Source organism: Leptonotus elevatus, chromosome 8, assembly GCF_054856555.1.
Source record: "Leptonotus elevatus isolate MCC_2025b chromosome 8, RoL_Lele_1.0, whole genome shotgun sequence".
In the NCBI taxonomy this organism is placed as follows: domain Eukaryota; kingdom Metazoa; phylum Chordata; class Actinopteri; order Syngnathiformes; family Syngnathidae; genus Leptonotus; species Leptonotus elevatus.
In genome coordinates, this window is record NC_141246.1 from 14587553 (window position 1) to 14602108 (window position 14556).

A 14556-nucleotide genomic window follows, 5' to 3' on the forward strand; every position below is an offset into this window, starting at 1 on the left:
GTGTGACCTCATGTGCCTACAGAGTAGTGATTTTGGATTGAATTTGATTTGGATTAATTTGATTGATTGACAGTTCACAACTTCCGCCTCTAGGAGGAAGCAAAGCTTCTTTTGCCCGATTGTTCGGAGTTCGTTAGCCATGCTATTAGACGACGTTTATTTTATTTTATTACATTTAATTTATTTGTCTTTTATTTAAAAAGGCCTTAATCACGAAGAGTCACTTTGAAGAATTTAAATTTATAAATAAATGAATAAATAAATAAGTGTGCGTGTGCGCGCGCGCGTTGTAGGTTGACGTCCCGCCTCGCATACCGTGCTGTCCCAGCGGCGTATAAAAGTCTGGGGGCTCCGCTCTGCAGTACAACTTTGTCAGTGTGTCTCCTTCAACAGCATTAACCATCCATGATGAGGATTAATGTGTTTGTTTTCGTATTAGTGCTCCGTCTTCACAAGGCACAGGAACATGTTAATGGTGAGCGTGAAACTCTTGTTTTTGTTTAACTTCACTTTAATGGCAGTTTTTATTTATTAAGTTTATTCATTTAAAATAAAGAAAAAGTTTATTCTTCGTTTTTTTGCAGTTTATCAAAAGGGTTACGTTGTGTAAATTGTTTTATTTTAATTGTTAGTCTTTTAAACTGAAGATTTAAATCAGTTTTTCTCTATCTATCTATCTATCTATCTATCTATCTATCTATCTATCTATCTATCTTCAAAGTACATACCTACCTGCCTATTTATCAATCTGGGTTAGGATTCCATCAAGATGTGAATAAGCCTTGCTTCTTTATTTATAAGATATATAAAACTGCATACACTCTATTTCCAGAGTTTTATCCTCTTGTTGAGAAAGCTCCAAGTAGTTTTGTGGACCCCCCACAGAGCAATCAAACCAGGCTGATGGTGAAAGAACCCTCTCTGGCCATCAATGAACTTTTAGAAAAGAGCAGCAGGACCGGCGAGTCCAAATTCTCCCTCCATCCTTTACCTTCTGCCGTCTGGCCGAAGCACAGCGACCTGACACCCGTCCTTCGCCACCATGGACCACACAACAAGAGCAAGCGGGGCCCCAAGAGCGAGCACATGCTGTATCTGAACATGGATAAAACAAGAGGAGAAACAGCTGGTCTCCTTCCCAAACCTTCTCTGACGGCGTCTATGGCCGTGGCCGCCAACCGCACCGCTCAGAGCGGCATCAACCCCCCTCAGCCCACTGAACCGGAGGGCTATCCCAATTCCAGGCCCAGGAGCCCTCCACACTCACAGCCTGCTCCAGCACCTGCTCCTCGTAGAGAACCCCCTAATAGACGCCTGGACCCGGAGGAGAACCGCCCGGGGAATGCCGGACTCTACCAAACCGGAATTGGCGCGGCGGCGCCTCGGAACAACAGCCGGCCGCCTGTCACCTTCAACCGGCGCTCCTCCAGCCTCCTGTACCAATTTGACATCCTCAGACGAGGTCAGTGTTATTTCCTGCTTTTGGAACGTGACCTCATAGCGGATCTAGGAATTAAATTGTTCCCTATTGCCTTTGGGATTACAGCATTCACGAGATTAAAATTACATCACATTACCATCACAGTTAAAAAAAAATGTTTACTCACAACTATGATTTAGCATCCCTGGCTTCCTCCCACATTCCCAAAACGTCCCTGTGACTGGCAAACATCTGACCCTAAGTCAGTTTGACTAGTCTCTCCCTAATGCAAGAGCAAACATTCAAATGTGTCATTCGCTCCCCGCAGAGTCCGACCTCACCCATGATGCCTTCTGCATGAGTGAGTGCAGGAAGGAGAAGGATGAGAGGGATTATTACTGCTACAGCGAGTTTGGTAAGTCAACACGATGATCAACAGTATGCTGAATAGTGAAAACAAATACAATGACATAAATCAGGGGTCTGCAACCTGTTGCTCTGGAGCCACAATGTAATTCTTTAGTCCCTCTCCTGTGGCTCCCTTTGAAAAAAAAAAAAAAAAACATCAGTATAATTTTTTCCTTCATATTTATTTTATTTTTTAGATCAAATATTCTTTAAATGAACAAATTAAGGATTTAGATTTTTTGTAAAGAATAGTTAAATATTCAAAAAATGTCAGTCCAAATTTTTAAGTTGTCAGAAAAAGAAACAAAATGTAGATGAAAAGTTTTAAAAATTACTCAAAAAAACAACCCATAAATGACCAAAAAGGAATAGGGAAAAAGCAGAAAGTATCAAAAAGTAACTATAACATGTCCGAAGACAAAAGAAGAAAGGCAGAAAAATACCATAAAATGGCTTTGGATTTGAAAAAAATGTCATAATTTTTTTTTTATCAGAAAAGAAAACGTTAAAAAAGTTAGTATAATATAACCCCCCACCCGCCTAAAAAAAAGAAAGGCAGAAAAATACCATAAAATGGCTTTGGATTTGAAAAAAATGTCATAATTTTTTTTTTAAGTCAGAAAAGCAAACGTTAAAAAAGTTAGTATAATATGCCCCCCCACCCCACCACAAAAAACAAAGGATGAAAATTACCATAAAATGTACACAAAAGTGCCCAAAAAAAGTCAGAAACTAAAATATATTTTAAAAGGCAGGAAAGAGCATGTTCAAAAAGCCCAAACTGTCAGAAAATTGATAGCAGAAAAGGCAAAAAAATATCCCAAAAAAGGAAGAGGCAAAAAATGACTATAATATGGCCGTAAAATTTCAGAAAGTTGACAAAAAGGCAGATAATCGAAAAATGTATGAAAAAAAAATGAAGAAAAGGAATCTCTACATATTGGATGCTGCATATTTGTCTGTTCGCTCAGGGGCCCTCAGCACATTAGACTAGTAACTCCAACACATTGTTTCCTTCATCACAATGTTCAAATGTGACAGATTTGTTGTTATTTATTTGGCAGGAAAGGTTGCTGACCTCTGGCATAAGTGAACGTGACAAATGTTTACCTTTGATGCTTTATATACATTATCTTGAGTTTCAGGTTTTTTGTTTCCTAAGTCTTTATGTCATCTTGATTCTATGTGACATCATCTGAATTTTGAAATTAGCGTTACCAATTGGATGCTTTGCCATGTTATCTGCTTTGACTGTTAACATGGCGTCATTTACAAGTAGGGTTAACCTGGTTCGTCTGAAGTCATTGGGCCGATCTAAAAAAATCTCACGGCACACCATCAAACAAAAATGTCAAAAACGTTCTATCAACAACTACACCTTGACTTCCATCTCCCCTCAAATTAGCTATCAACGGGGTCGTCCACGACATCGACGTGCTGCGTAAAGGCATACGTCTCATCACTTTGATGGTGAGCAGTGACGGGTTCTACAAGATGAGTCGCCTCTACGCCACCCCTGACAGTTTCTTCTTCAAAGTGCGCCTTCTGGTCTTGGACACTTACAAATGCAGCAAACCCTGCCCTGATATCAAACTGGGTAAGTGCTTGATGTTAGGGAGTAAGTGTAGGCTCACATTGGGGACATTTCAGTTGTAGATCAGAAAATTTAGACTCAGAGATGGCAAATCCAGGTCCAGAAAGTAAAAACCCTACCACAGTTTGGTTTTAGCTCCTCGTGCTAGCTAGCTAGCTCCCTAGCAGGTAAAGAAGCACCCGGGGAGCTAGCTAGCTGTGGCAGGGTTTTTACTTTCTGGACCTGCCACCTCTGAGAGTGGTACATGAAAAAAACTAAATATGAAAGAATCACAAATATTTACACTAAGCAGAATTAGCAGAAGTGTACAAGAATGACCCTATTTATCCTTGTTCCCAAGGAACCAGATACATTGCAATGGGCCAAATCTACCACCGGAAGCGGCATCTTCAAAACGACCTCCTGAACCTGCTTGGTGGCCGACTAAAACCAGGCGACGGCATCCTCAGGAGCAGCAACTATGTGAAAAGGTTCAACAAACGGAAGCACCAGAAGGTCCTGGAGGCCACCCGCTCAAAGTGTCGGTGAACCAAAAACTGCCCCCCCCCCCCACCCATTGACGGCTAAAGATGTCAAAGTTGAATTTTTATTGGACTGGCATCTGTGAGTTCAAACCATGAACCGAATGAAGACAAGTGCTATAGAAACTGGATGGAGGCAAAAAGAAAAACGGATTCACTTTCCCATGGACCACCATGATGTGCAGTATCACAATCCATCATTTGACTAAAAAATACCCACATGCGTTGTCGTGAATATTTTCCGATACAAATGGGTACTATTTACGGCACTAATTAAGAAGCCCATCTTGACCTCTTCTTCCTTGATTCATGGCTGGTACATGAAGCTAAAAGGGAACTTTCAGATCAAACACATGTAATCCACATATTCTAACTGTAGATCTGCTGTATGTGTATCAAACATTCAATCGTGCATTATTGACCCAGTGTTGCTTTTGATTTGGTGCTTTGCTCAAAGGCACCACGGCAGTTTTGTTATCCCTCCAGCAACCCGTCCTCCACCTTCGGACCCTCACGCTAATTTGCTGGCCAAGTTCAAAATAAAAAAGTATAATATTGGACTGGCTGGGGATGTATTATGTTTATTGATTCCTGCCCCTGCTTTTCATGGAAGGGAGATCATTTGCTTGCACTGAATGTTGCATATCAATGAAGTTAATAAAATTAATTGTTTTGTACCCTTTGATGCCACAAGAAATATTTGGTACCATCTGTTAGCTCTAACTTAGTTCCAAGAGTGTTCGGTCTCTGTGAATGTTTGTCAGCGGGTCCGCTTGGTTCCCAGGTTGGGGGTCGGAAGATGAGCCCGCTGCACATCTTGGCCCGCTGCACATCTTGGCCGCCATCGCAGTGGGAGGACATTCCTCATCAGAGGATGTAGCGAAGAAGGAAAAGGCAAAGCATACTAAGATGGTGGTCGTATGTGAGCACCTATGTTTATTTTTCACTTGTGGTGTTTAAATGATGGCCGCCATCGGAAATGTGATCAAAGGAGAAGTGGTGTGAGCGAGTCGACGCCAATATTGGTTGATAATGCCTAGCTGTGCTGACTAGGTTTATGATTTCATGCGAGGGGATCACCTTGCTTGGGGGGGAGGGAAGGGGTTGGAGCAAAGTTTCAATGACTGGCTTTTTGTTTGCTCAAGCTTGATGTGGCAAAAAAAAGAAGAAAGTCATTTGGTGTAGTTCATGTGATGTGGGGTGCCCCAAGGTTACGTCCTAGGCCCCACTTTGTTTGCACCTTAGCATAGCAGATGCTAATACTACTCCCCAAAAGTTAATCAACTTTTGTACGGGAAATTTCAGGGTAACTAAAATTCCAGCAGGAAGATGTAGGAAACTTGTTGATGGTTATAGGAAGCGATTGATTTCAGTTTTTTATGGTGTGCTACCAAATATGGACTTAAGGCTACCAATCATTTTGTCTAGTCCACTATTTGGATTCTGTGTGGAATGATCAGATTTTTCTCATCTTATTTTGGGTCGAGTGCAAACCTAAGAAATAAACATGTGAATACCAAATAATTTGTAATTGTTACAATTATCTAGGGGAAGTGAGGCCAGTCTGTAGTAACTCCATTGCGAATAAGTCATGCTAACTACGTAGCATCCACAGCTAACGTCAGCTTTGGTTACTCAAGTGGTGGAGGGATTAATGAAGTGATGCTACATTCAAACCTTTCTAGCAGTAATAAAAAGGCAAACACACTTTAAACTCATGAACCACGGTTTCACTGTATTTAATGTATTGTGGTGTACCCCAAGGTTCAGTCCCAAAACTTGGTTTGCCTTATGTGGGCACTTGAGTTATTTAAGCAGTTTATCTAAAAAAAAATAATGCAGCATAATCAAAAGGATATTTTATGGCAAGTATTTTTTTTTCTGTGGTGTTCACCAAGGTTATGTCATCAGCCCCGCTTTGTTTTGCTTTTTGAAGTACTGTAGATAGTTACTTTTTTCAGTTGTTAATGAAAGGAGATGCCAATGAACAATAAGCCATTTCAGGGACTGGGTTTTCTGAGACTAATGTGTTTGTCTTTATCTAGGCTGGAAATATAAAAAATAAACGAAGTGATGCTCACCAATTTCCATAAATGATTCAATGAAACACCATAGAAAGCAGGTGTCAAAAACAGTTCTTTATTATCTACAATGTAATGTCCTATCAAGTAAAAAAAGACTCTTTTTAAAGTAGCCACAATCTGTTAAAAACATAGAATGCATTTTTTTTCTCGGCAGTTACAGTTCTTTAAACATTATTTGAGAGAAAGAAAATCTCGAGAACCATTTGTCGCTATGAATAAATAATACAAGAAACGCAATGTCAATATAAGATCACTATTATGCTGGACCGGTTGCTTTCTTACAAAAAAAAAAGAATTCTTCACAAGAATTACCATTTTCATTCCACCACTTTCAATATGAAGGGCAACTTCACAAATAAACAGAGTTCACTTCAATTAAAGAGGAAATATGTTTCAAATATACAAGTGGACTTAGTTGCTGGTTCAATGTGTGAAAAATGAAACGTTTGTACAAGTCTAAAAGTCAATAGATTTGGACTGCAGTCGCTTCGCAGGGAAAAGGTGGTCGAGTTGAACTCTGTCATGTAACTGCTCGCCCAGTTCAAATAAGACAATCACAAGTTTCAAATACCTTAGAAATGCAGCTTGATTATTTTTTGTGTACAAACCCCGTGATAGAAAGACTACCGAGTCCCCGCTCGTTGTTTTCCTCCCTCACATGCAGCCCACAGACCGCAGCGTAATTGAGCTGATGAGAGGAAATGTCAACCATCCAATTACTGGAGTGCTTTGAGCGAGTTGAGAGACACATGCGAGGGAAGTATGCAGCAGGAAGCGGCTGATAGAAAGAATGGACGCGACTTTCTTTGGATGCATTTACAGTACATGCAGGTTCATTAAAACCTCTCCCAAGGCCCGAATAGTTCCCTGCACTCTTTTTCTCAACTTCCTGTTAAATTTTTGGGAAGTGAAGGGGCATGACCTGTGGGTTGGCCACAACAAATTGACTTGGGAGAAAACAAGCCTCCCCAAATTACTTAAGTGAGGAAGTTTGTTTTCCTAAGACGGTTAAGTGCAATGATGCTAATCCTGCAGAGAAAATATTGACGGGAATGTCGGAGCATGTGGCACCAATTGGGCTGCTCGAGGCCTCGAGTCAGGAAGACGACCCCAGGGAATTACATTCACGGGTGGGATTATCTGATGGACGCGGACACTGGGAGACAAAAATGTGAACTCCCGCACCCCCATTAAGATGCTGCTCGGGGGCATTCCAAAATTAGAAAACTAAACAATGGACTCTGAGCCACGCGGTTATGAAGCCTGCATTAAACAGGGATTCCGTTGTTGCAAACCGTGCACCAGGACCGTCAAAGTGGTTGTGGTAGAAATGGGTAATTCTGCTTGAAAGGATGCTACTTTAGTGAAATGCTACACGTTGAACCTTCTTTCATGAGAATTTAGAAGGATTTTGCACAAAAAAATCACATTTAAAATTCCTTGTTTTTTCATTTGTTGAATGGAAATCTTTAAGGTGGCAACGACACAATAAGTGGATGGTATTGAAGAGATTCACTCAAAAGAAAAAAAATCATGTTTTTTTTTAACACATTTTGTCACGTCCAAATGTATCCATTGTATTCCATGAAGCCAAATCCAGTGTTCTAAAAGTACAGCACACCCAGAAAGCATTCACAGTGCTTCACTTTTTCCTTATTATAATGTTAAAGCCTTATTCCAAAATGAATTTGCCAATTTATTACAAATACACTTTAAAAAATCCCACATACAAAAGACTCATGTAAAAGTGATTTTTGTTGTTGTCATTTATTTTTAATACATTGGAGGGTGGGGGACATTCATGTCGTCATTATGGACAGATGTGTGTAGAATATGTAAGGAAAAAAAGAAGAAGATTTAGTTCCATTCTGGAATAAGGCTGTAACCTATTAAAAACTTTACAGATGTACTGCATTGTTGATGAGAATTCTCTGTATTACACTAGAAGCTTTTGTCATCCTTTAGATTGGTGCAAGATTCCTTTCCCTTGAAATTGTCAAAGATATGAATAACTTTCCAAATGTATATTAAAAAATAGTCAATATTTTGTTTTCATTATGTTGCTAACTTTCTGGTGTCATCTGGTGTCACCTACCCCCCCAAATTAAACTGCCTTGAATTCAAGTCTGGGGGTGAAAATTGATTCGGGCCATCATTTTAAGACGGTGGCGTTATGCAATATTCCAATTTCTCTAAATGGTCAAATTTTAGGTTAACTGTAAGCAATAATCATCAAAACTATGACAAATAGCGAATGTCCGCGTGTTTCACATTTTGAAAGAAATTACCAAAATAAATGAAGCTACCACAATATTCTAAAAGATCCAGAGGTGCCTGTACATGCTTGCCATTGGACAGCGACCATTTACAATCACTTTTATGAACCCTAACTCCATTCAAATGGCAGTATTGAGCCTTTTTGTGTAAAAACACAATCAATTCAGCACAGCATGTCCATCCATAATCATCCGTTTTTCATCCACAGGGCAACGATAACAAATGTTGTTGGAGAATAGTCTACAACAGTGGTGAGCAAACTCGGTCCTCGGGGGCCGGAGTCCTGCAGGTTTTGGTTGATTCCCTTCTTCAACACAGCTGGTACATGATCAGCTCATCGGCAAGTTCTGCATAAGCCTGATAGCGATCCTGTTGATTGGAATCAGCTTGTGTTGGAAGAGAAAAACCTCCAAAACCCCGAGGACCGAGTTTGCCCACCCCTGGTCTACAATAATGAACACTATTCCCTTCTAAATTCTCATCAGAACACAATAATTGATAGAATTACCATTTCTGCAAAAAACCCAAACGGTCCTGCCGGTTCACATCTTTGGCATCTGGATGTTTTCACTCGCCCACACTGGTCTGAAGGTGGAAGGTCCGTCACTAAGTCAAGCTCAACGAACCGCTTGCCGGAATTCCCTTTGCAGTGGCGTCGCCGTCGCGTTTGTCCAATCGAGGGGCCGATTTTCATCTGGAAGTGACCTCGCCTCGGCTCATGAGACGCAGCACAACTTGGGAGCGTGGAAGGTTTAATCAATCAAACAGTCATCCGTATCCTACTTTATTTTTTTATTTTTTTAAGAGAGTGCTAAGAGGCTGCTGATTGTAGTTTGTTGTTATGAGACCTACAGAGACAGCAAAGAGAGGAAAAATAGTTGGTGGTTTCTCTTTTTTTTTATTAAAAGCTTTACAATATGACAAAAATATTTACTAGGGAAAATACAAAAACATGTATTGGATGCCAGTGGGTCAGACATTTTGATGCAGACCGAGCAGCCATGTTGGTGAAACAGTGTGGGACGTGAGGCCCAATGTTGTATGATTGCATCTGCAATCGCCTTTGGAAGGACACAACTAGATACATTTTTTAAGATATCTTTACATGGCCTTCACGGAATAACATAGAACCAATCAAATAATTTGCGGGCTAAAAAATGAGGTAAAATGTCTCGTGGCAACGTGTTGGGGCTAATAGCCTGAACAAACTCAAAATATAAATTAACTTTAAAATCAAAGAGGGACCATTTAAGCATGTGTTTTAGTGTCTGCCTTGTTGATGTATATTAAATACAACTCCTCTTAAATGCTTTGTGTTACCAACATGGCTGACATTCCTCAATTGTGGGATCGGGTTATGTGAAGGTTTTGTCTTTTTGTTGCTGTTTTACACCAGTAAAAAAAAACAGCAAGCGTGAATTTTGTTATTCTGTTTTTTTTTGTTTTGTTTTTTTAGAGTGACCCTGGCACCCAGGAGTTTGACATCACAATCTGCAAGAGACAGAAAGAGAGAGAGAACGGAGGGAATAAATACATGCGGCTGAAGAACATTGCTGTTTAAAAGCAGTGTTTCCCAACCTTTACTCAGACACGGCACCTATTTTACATGAGAAAAAGTAGAACAAAAGAGATATAGAATGGCCCGACCAATTAATTGGCCATCCTTATCTTTTAAAATCAGCAAAAATTGGCAGAATGTTTGGGGTGTGCTGATTTTTACCAATTGTTTTACTACGGAAGAGGATTAGGGCCAGTGGAGAGAGGGAAAAAAAGTTTGGCAGGATTCTCACTTTATTCTCAGAATTCTTGAGATTAAAGTCAGAATTCTGACTTCAATCTCAGAATTCTGAGATTAAAGTGAGAATCCGACCAAACTTTTTTTCTCTCTTCTTCTGTATTTTACTGTAATTAAAGTTTATGACATTCAAACACCTCCCCCCCAAAAAGAAGGAGTAAAAATGTGGTTGAATTTTCCTCCCGAAACATGGAACAGCCATTCAGGAAACTCTCGAAATTCCCGATGGCCAGCCCACCCCTTATACAAAGACACATTATTTGTAGTAAATAAATACAGCCAACACCTGTTCATTGTTTCAGACCTGATACAGATACAGTGAAACCTATATTTGGTCCTAGTTTAGCCCACCACATTTTTTAAACACATTTCAATGCATGATAACACTTTTTAAACAAATTTTGACTGCATTAGAACACAAACAAACTCAAGTATAAAATGTGTAGAGCATACTGTATGCATTTTCATGTCTGTGTTTGAAACATGCATCTGCCTTTCAAAGGTGTGGCCTAGCATGGTGGCATGTGACATGGGCGGGTCTGAGTGTGAGTGAATGGGCGTGATCTGTGGCCAACAGCAGCTCCTGTGCGAGTGCGCTCATTGTGTTAATGTGTTTTAATGTTCTTGGCGTTCAATAAAAGAAAACAGCTGAGAAGTGCAATGGCAACTGTAGTCAGGTTTCCATCCAAATGTTTTGAAATTTTTATGCAAATTTTGTGAAAATGCGCAAAAAGGACATGCGACTTATGCCCGTTTCCCTCTGCTTTTCTTTTGCGAATATGCGCCGCGAGATGACGTTGTAGTGACGGAACTTTGGGCCAATGGGGAGCTCCAGGTGGGAATGTTGGTTTTGACGGACTGAACGGAAGTAGTTTGTGTTGTTGGCTTCCCTCCCGCATGTAAGTGAAGTGTGCCGTTACATTGAGAGCTGGTGTTAATAAAGTCATCTAAAATTGCATTCATGTTTTTTTTCTTTAATTAATTAATTATAAAAAGAATTGCGTTTCTTCGTCTCCCCAAACATATCTTACTTTATCATCCGCCATTTATTGTGACTACAAACGAACGTGCGTGCGACGTATAAGCGGTCTTGTAGTCGCTTATTCGCAAAACCTGTTTCTATCACCAAAATGCGAATTTTCCTTTTTTCGATACGCTTAAAAAACCACCCCATCCAAGCGTAAAAAAAAGCGTTTTTTTGCGAATTTCTGGCATTTCCATTCAGTTTCTTTTTTGCAATTCTTGAAAATTTGAATAAATATAAGTGGATGGAAACCCATCCTGTGACTCCACTTTTGCCACATGTGAGGGCATTACAATAACATATGTACAATAAGTAAAGCCTTTAAATAATATTTTTTATTTTAATAATTTTAAGTAAAGCTTTTAAATAATACTTTTTTGGACACAACTGATGAGCTCTGACAGCACAGTAGGTATTTACATTAAAATTATTTATTTTGGATTTTTTAAGGGTAGGTCAACCCCCAATATTTTGACAATGTGTTCTACGCAGCCCCACTGGTCTAAATATGTCATTCTCAATATTCTGGTTAATATTGCATTAGTGGAATATGAGTTAAGCACAGCAGAAAAATCCAGCCCTTATTATCCATCTTAGGGGGGCGGCCATTTTGCCACTTGCTGTCGACTGAAGATGACATCACAGTTGCTAAGGTCTCAGGTGACAACCAATCACAGCTCGGCTTCAGAAAACAGGTGAGCTCTGATTGGTTGTTGCCTAAGCCCTGAGCAACATCGATGTCATCTTCAGTCGACAGCAAGTGGCAAAATGGCCGCCCCCCTGAGATGGATAAAAACGGCTGCATTTTGCTTCATAACTCTTATTCCACATATGTAATCAGAATGTCATGTTTAGACTAGTGAGGTCACATATAACATATTATTGTCAAGACATGTTTAAGGTTAACTTCCACCTTGTACTTCTAAATGTCAGTGGGGACAGCGCATGTCTACGTGTGGCGTTTTCTCTCGCCTTCTTACCTGCTGGCTTTGAAGCCTTTGAGCTTCTGGACAAAAAAGCTTTCCAGAACCTCGGCACACTGGTAGAAGGGCGAGTCGCTGGGGTTGTAGTAGCGGCAGTTGTCGAAGATTTTGGTCATGTCCGCCACAAACTCTGTTAGCCTGACGTATTTGCGCTTCTGTAACCTCTCCTCCATGGTGGAAAGATCTGAGAAAAGAGCATTGAACAGACGCAAACTCAGGGTATTTGCGATGTGATTTTTGGATGTGGAAAAGAGTAACTGATGGGGATAGTTTAAAAAAAGGAAGAGTGCTAATTGGCTTCATATATAACATGTCGGCGGATGAAACAGCTTCAGGGCTGTGCTTCAAGAAGCACATCAGACATGGTAACCTCCACAACCCCAACCCACCCATCCAGGAATCCAGGGGCGTGCGACTTACAGAAAATATCAAAGGACCTCCTTCTTCTCCATCATCAGATTTTACGGAGAAAGCTCCTAAACTTCAGCCTCACCAGCCAAATTTTCTCCCCCCTAAAAAAAACCCAACAGGGTCTTTTTCTTGTGGTGGCTGGACTTACAGGAGCGAAGTCTGTGTGGGAGGCTAGTCTCTTTTCCACCGGGAGTCTGGCAGAACCAAGCCAGCTCATTAACGGTTTGTTTGTGTAAACGTTGAAAAAGAGCCCGTTGACGCAAGTCTACATTTACATGGCTGGTTTGATCTGAGATGGAGGGCTTCCTTCTCTGCAGGCCTCCGGGCAGCGGGAGGTTTTAATGTTTGAGCTGGTCAGACTGTGTCATTTCCAAAATGCCATAAAGTAGCTAGTGAATGAAAACAAGTGAGGAGGCCGTATCAGGCGGATTAATTCAACCTAGAGTACAAACCCCTTCAATAAAGTTCTCGTTTTTGCAACACTTTTAGTAGTAGAGTATTTCAAAAGTAGAGGCAACCTCACAAAGGGTACGAAAGAAGAATACAACAAGGGGTCCTCGGTTTAGGAGTTTTGTCTCTAAGGCAACAACATATTCCAAACTTATATGCAAGTTGGAACATCATTAACCTAACCACAGACACAGTAAAAGTCATAATTATAGTAAATATTTGTATGAAAAACTGTTAGAGACCATAAATACAGGACAATTCTCCATGACGTCACATTTTTTCTGGGTGGCAAAAGAAAAAAGTGAAGCATTCCACTGGCATAATTTGCAAACAAATCCTCACATGTAATTTGACCAAGGCACATTAATCGAGAAAACAGGTAAATGGCTTCGTTGAATGATTTTATTCTTGCCCTTGTTTGGTTGTGTGAAGTGTCAGTCAAAAAGAAGATGCTACGTGAGGTAAACTGCTTGGAAGCGAGTTCCAACGGTGGCCATCATTTCCATTTCAAAAGGCAAATTGATTAGAATAAGATGACACGGTGGAAATTCAGGCAAGGTTTGCATTATCAATGAGGTACTGGCTAATTAATTCAGCAGTTAGCAATTTATTAACACAAATATAAAATTTAAATTTAAAAAAAGAGGTCATTTTACAGCTGTAATTTTAATACCGTGACACAGCAATATTTTTGCTCACGGTTATCATACAGTCATAATCTAATATCAGCCTATGCCTAGTAGATGCAGCCTAATAAATCATAATTTGGAAATGAGCCGAGCCGACCAGTGAGTGGTTCTTTTGTTGAATGAAACTTGAAAGTCTAACAGATTGCTAGATCTTAGTAAGTGTCTCTTACCTATGGGTTTGGGCCTGTTATTTAGTTTCATAACATTCACTAATTGTTTTTCAAGAAACTACCACAACACTAAGACACATGCTTACTTTTAATGGCATTGACCGGAATGCTTTGAAAAAGTAAACAAACATGTAGTAATTTCCGCTAAATGAGCTGAAACTTTGAACATTGACTGATGATACTTGTGCACATGTAGAGATGGTCGTCACATTTTAGTGGTCGTATTTTAGTTGAAAAAGAAAATCAAATCTATTATGTGGGGTGAGATTGAAAGCTGGCCGATGAACAAAAACTGATGAATATTTCCATATGGAAAAGAAGATCAGGACAAATTTTTGCAAAAGGCCCATGGACATGCACTCACCCATTGGTTCCTTGATAACTTTATAGTAGTCAGGGGCGTCGTTTGTGTCTACTGGCTCTAGGAATGGCCACGCCATTTTGTGCGCCTGCAGAAGAGGGAGGGCCCAGAGGTAAGGAGAAAGACATTTGAGAAATCTAAAATCTGTCTGTGAAAGTGACATCGTGAACATATAGGTCAACATTGATGTGGGGAGGGGTGTTGGGGAGGAGACGAGAGAAGGGGGGGGGGGGAGGGTTCTGAGAGCAGGCAGTCATCCAACTCGTGGCAAGCCATAAGATCGTCGACAAAGAAAGCTTTTTGTTTGGTTGCTGTTCCACTTCGGAGGGACGGTGCCCATTAATGACAATGCAACTTTTGCGAGAGTTA

At 40.3% G+C, this 14556-nt stretch overlaps 2 protein-coding genes across 7 annotated transcripts in view; one reads left to right on the forward strand and one right to left on the reverse strand.

The window, feature by feature from the left end:
• Positions 1-345: 345 nt before the first annotated feature.
• LOC147169893 (UPF0450 protein C17orf58 homolog) lies at positions 346-4553 on the forward strand. The gene is made up of 5 exons (XM_086083246.1): positions 346-475; positions 833-1462; positions 1749-1835; positions 3234-3425; positions 3763-4553. Exons 1-5 carry the CDS (start codon positions 406-408, stop codon positions 3948-3950), a joined length of 1167 nt encoding a protein of 388 aa, XP_085939372.1. The 5' UTR covers positions 346-405; the 3' UTR covers positions 3951-4553.
• Positions 4554-6061: 1508 nt separating this feature from the next.
• LOC147169894 (nucleosome-remodeling factor subunit BPTF-like) overlaps positions 6062-14556 on the reverse strand; it is a 40730-nt gene continuing 32235 nt past the window's right edge. For 5 of the 6 annotated variants that reach the window (XM_086082485.1, XM_086082486.1, XM_086082484.1 and 2 more), the window contains exons 33-35: positions 14191-14275; positions 12104-12290; positions 6062-9152 (exon numbers count right to left, since the gene is read on the reverse strand). In XM_086082485.1, coding sequence (XP_085938611.1) covers positions 9116-9152; positions 12104-12290; positions 14191-14275 — 309 coding nt within the window. In that variant the 3' untranslated portion in view covers positions 6062-9115. Of the gene's footprint in view, positions 9153-9182; positions 9796-12103; positions 12291-14190; positions 14276-14556 lie in introns of those variants that run through there. The other variant, XM_086082489.1, reaches the window with a different exon arrangement.

Coding starts and splice junctions, on each gene's coding strand:
- LOC147169893 (XM_086083246.1), top strand. CDS start 406: ATGATGAGGATTAATGTGTTTGTTTTCGTATTAGTGCTCCGTCTTCAC. Junction 476..832: donor GGCACAGGAACATGTTAATG/GTGAGCGTGAAA, acceptor CTCTATTTCCAG/AGTTTTATCCTCTTGTTGAG. Junction 1,836..3,233: donor TTACTGCTACAGCGAGTTTG/GTAAGTCAACAC, acceptor CCCTCAAATTAG/CTATCAACGGGGTCGTCCAC.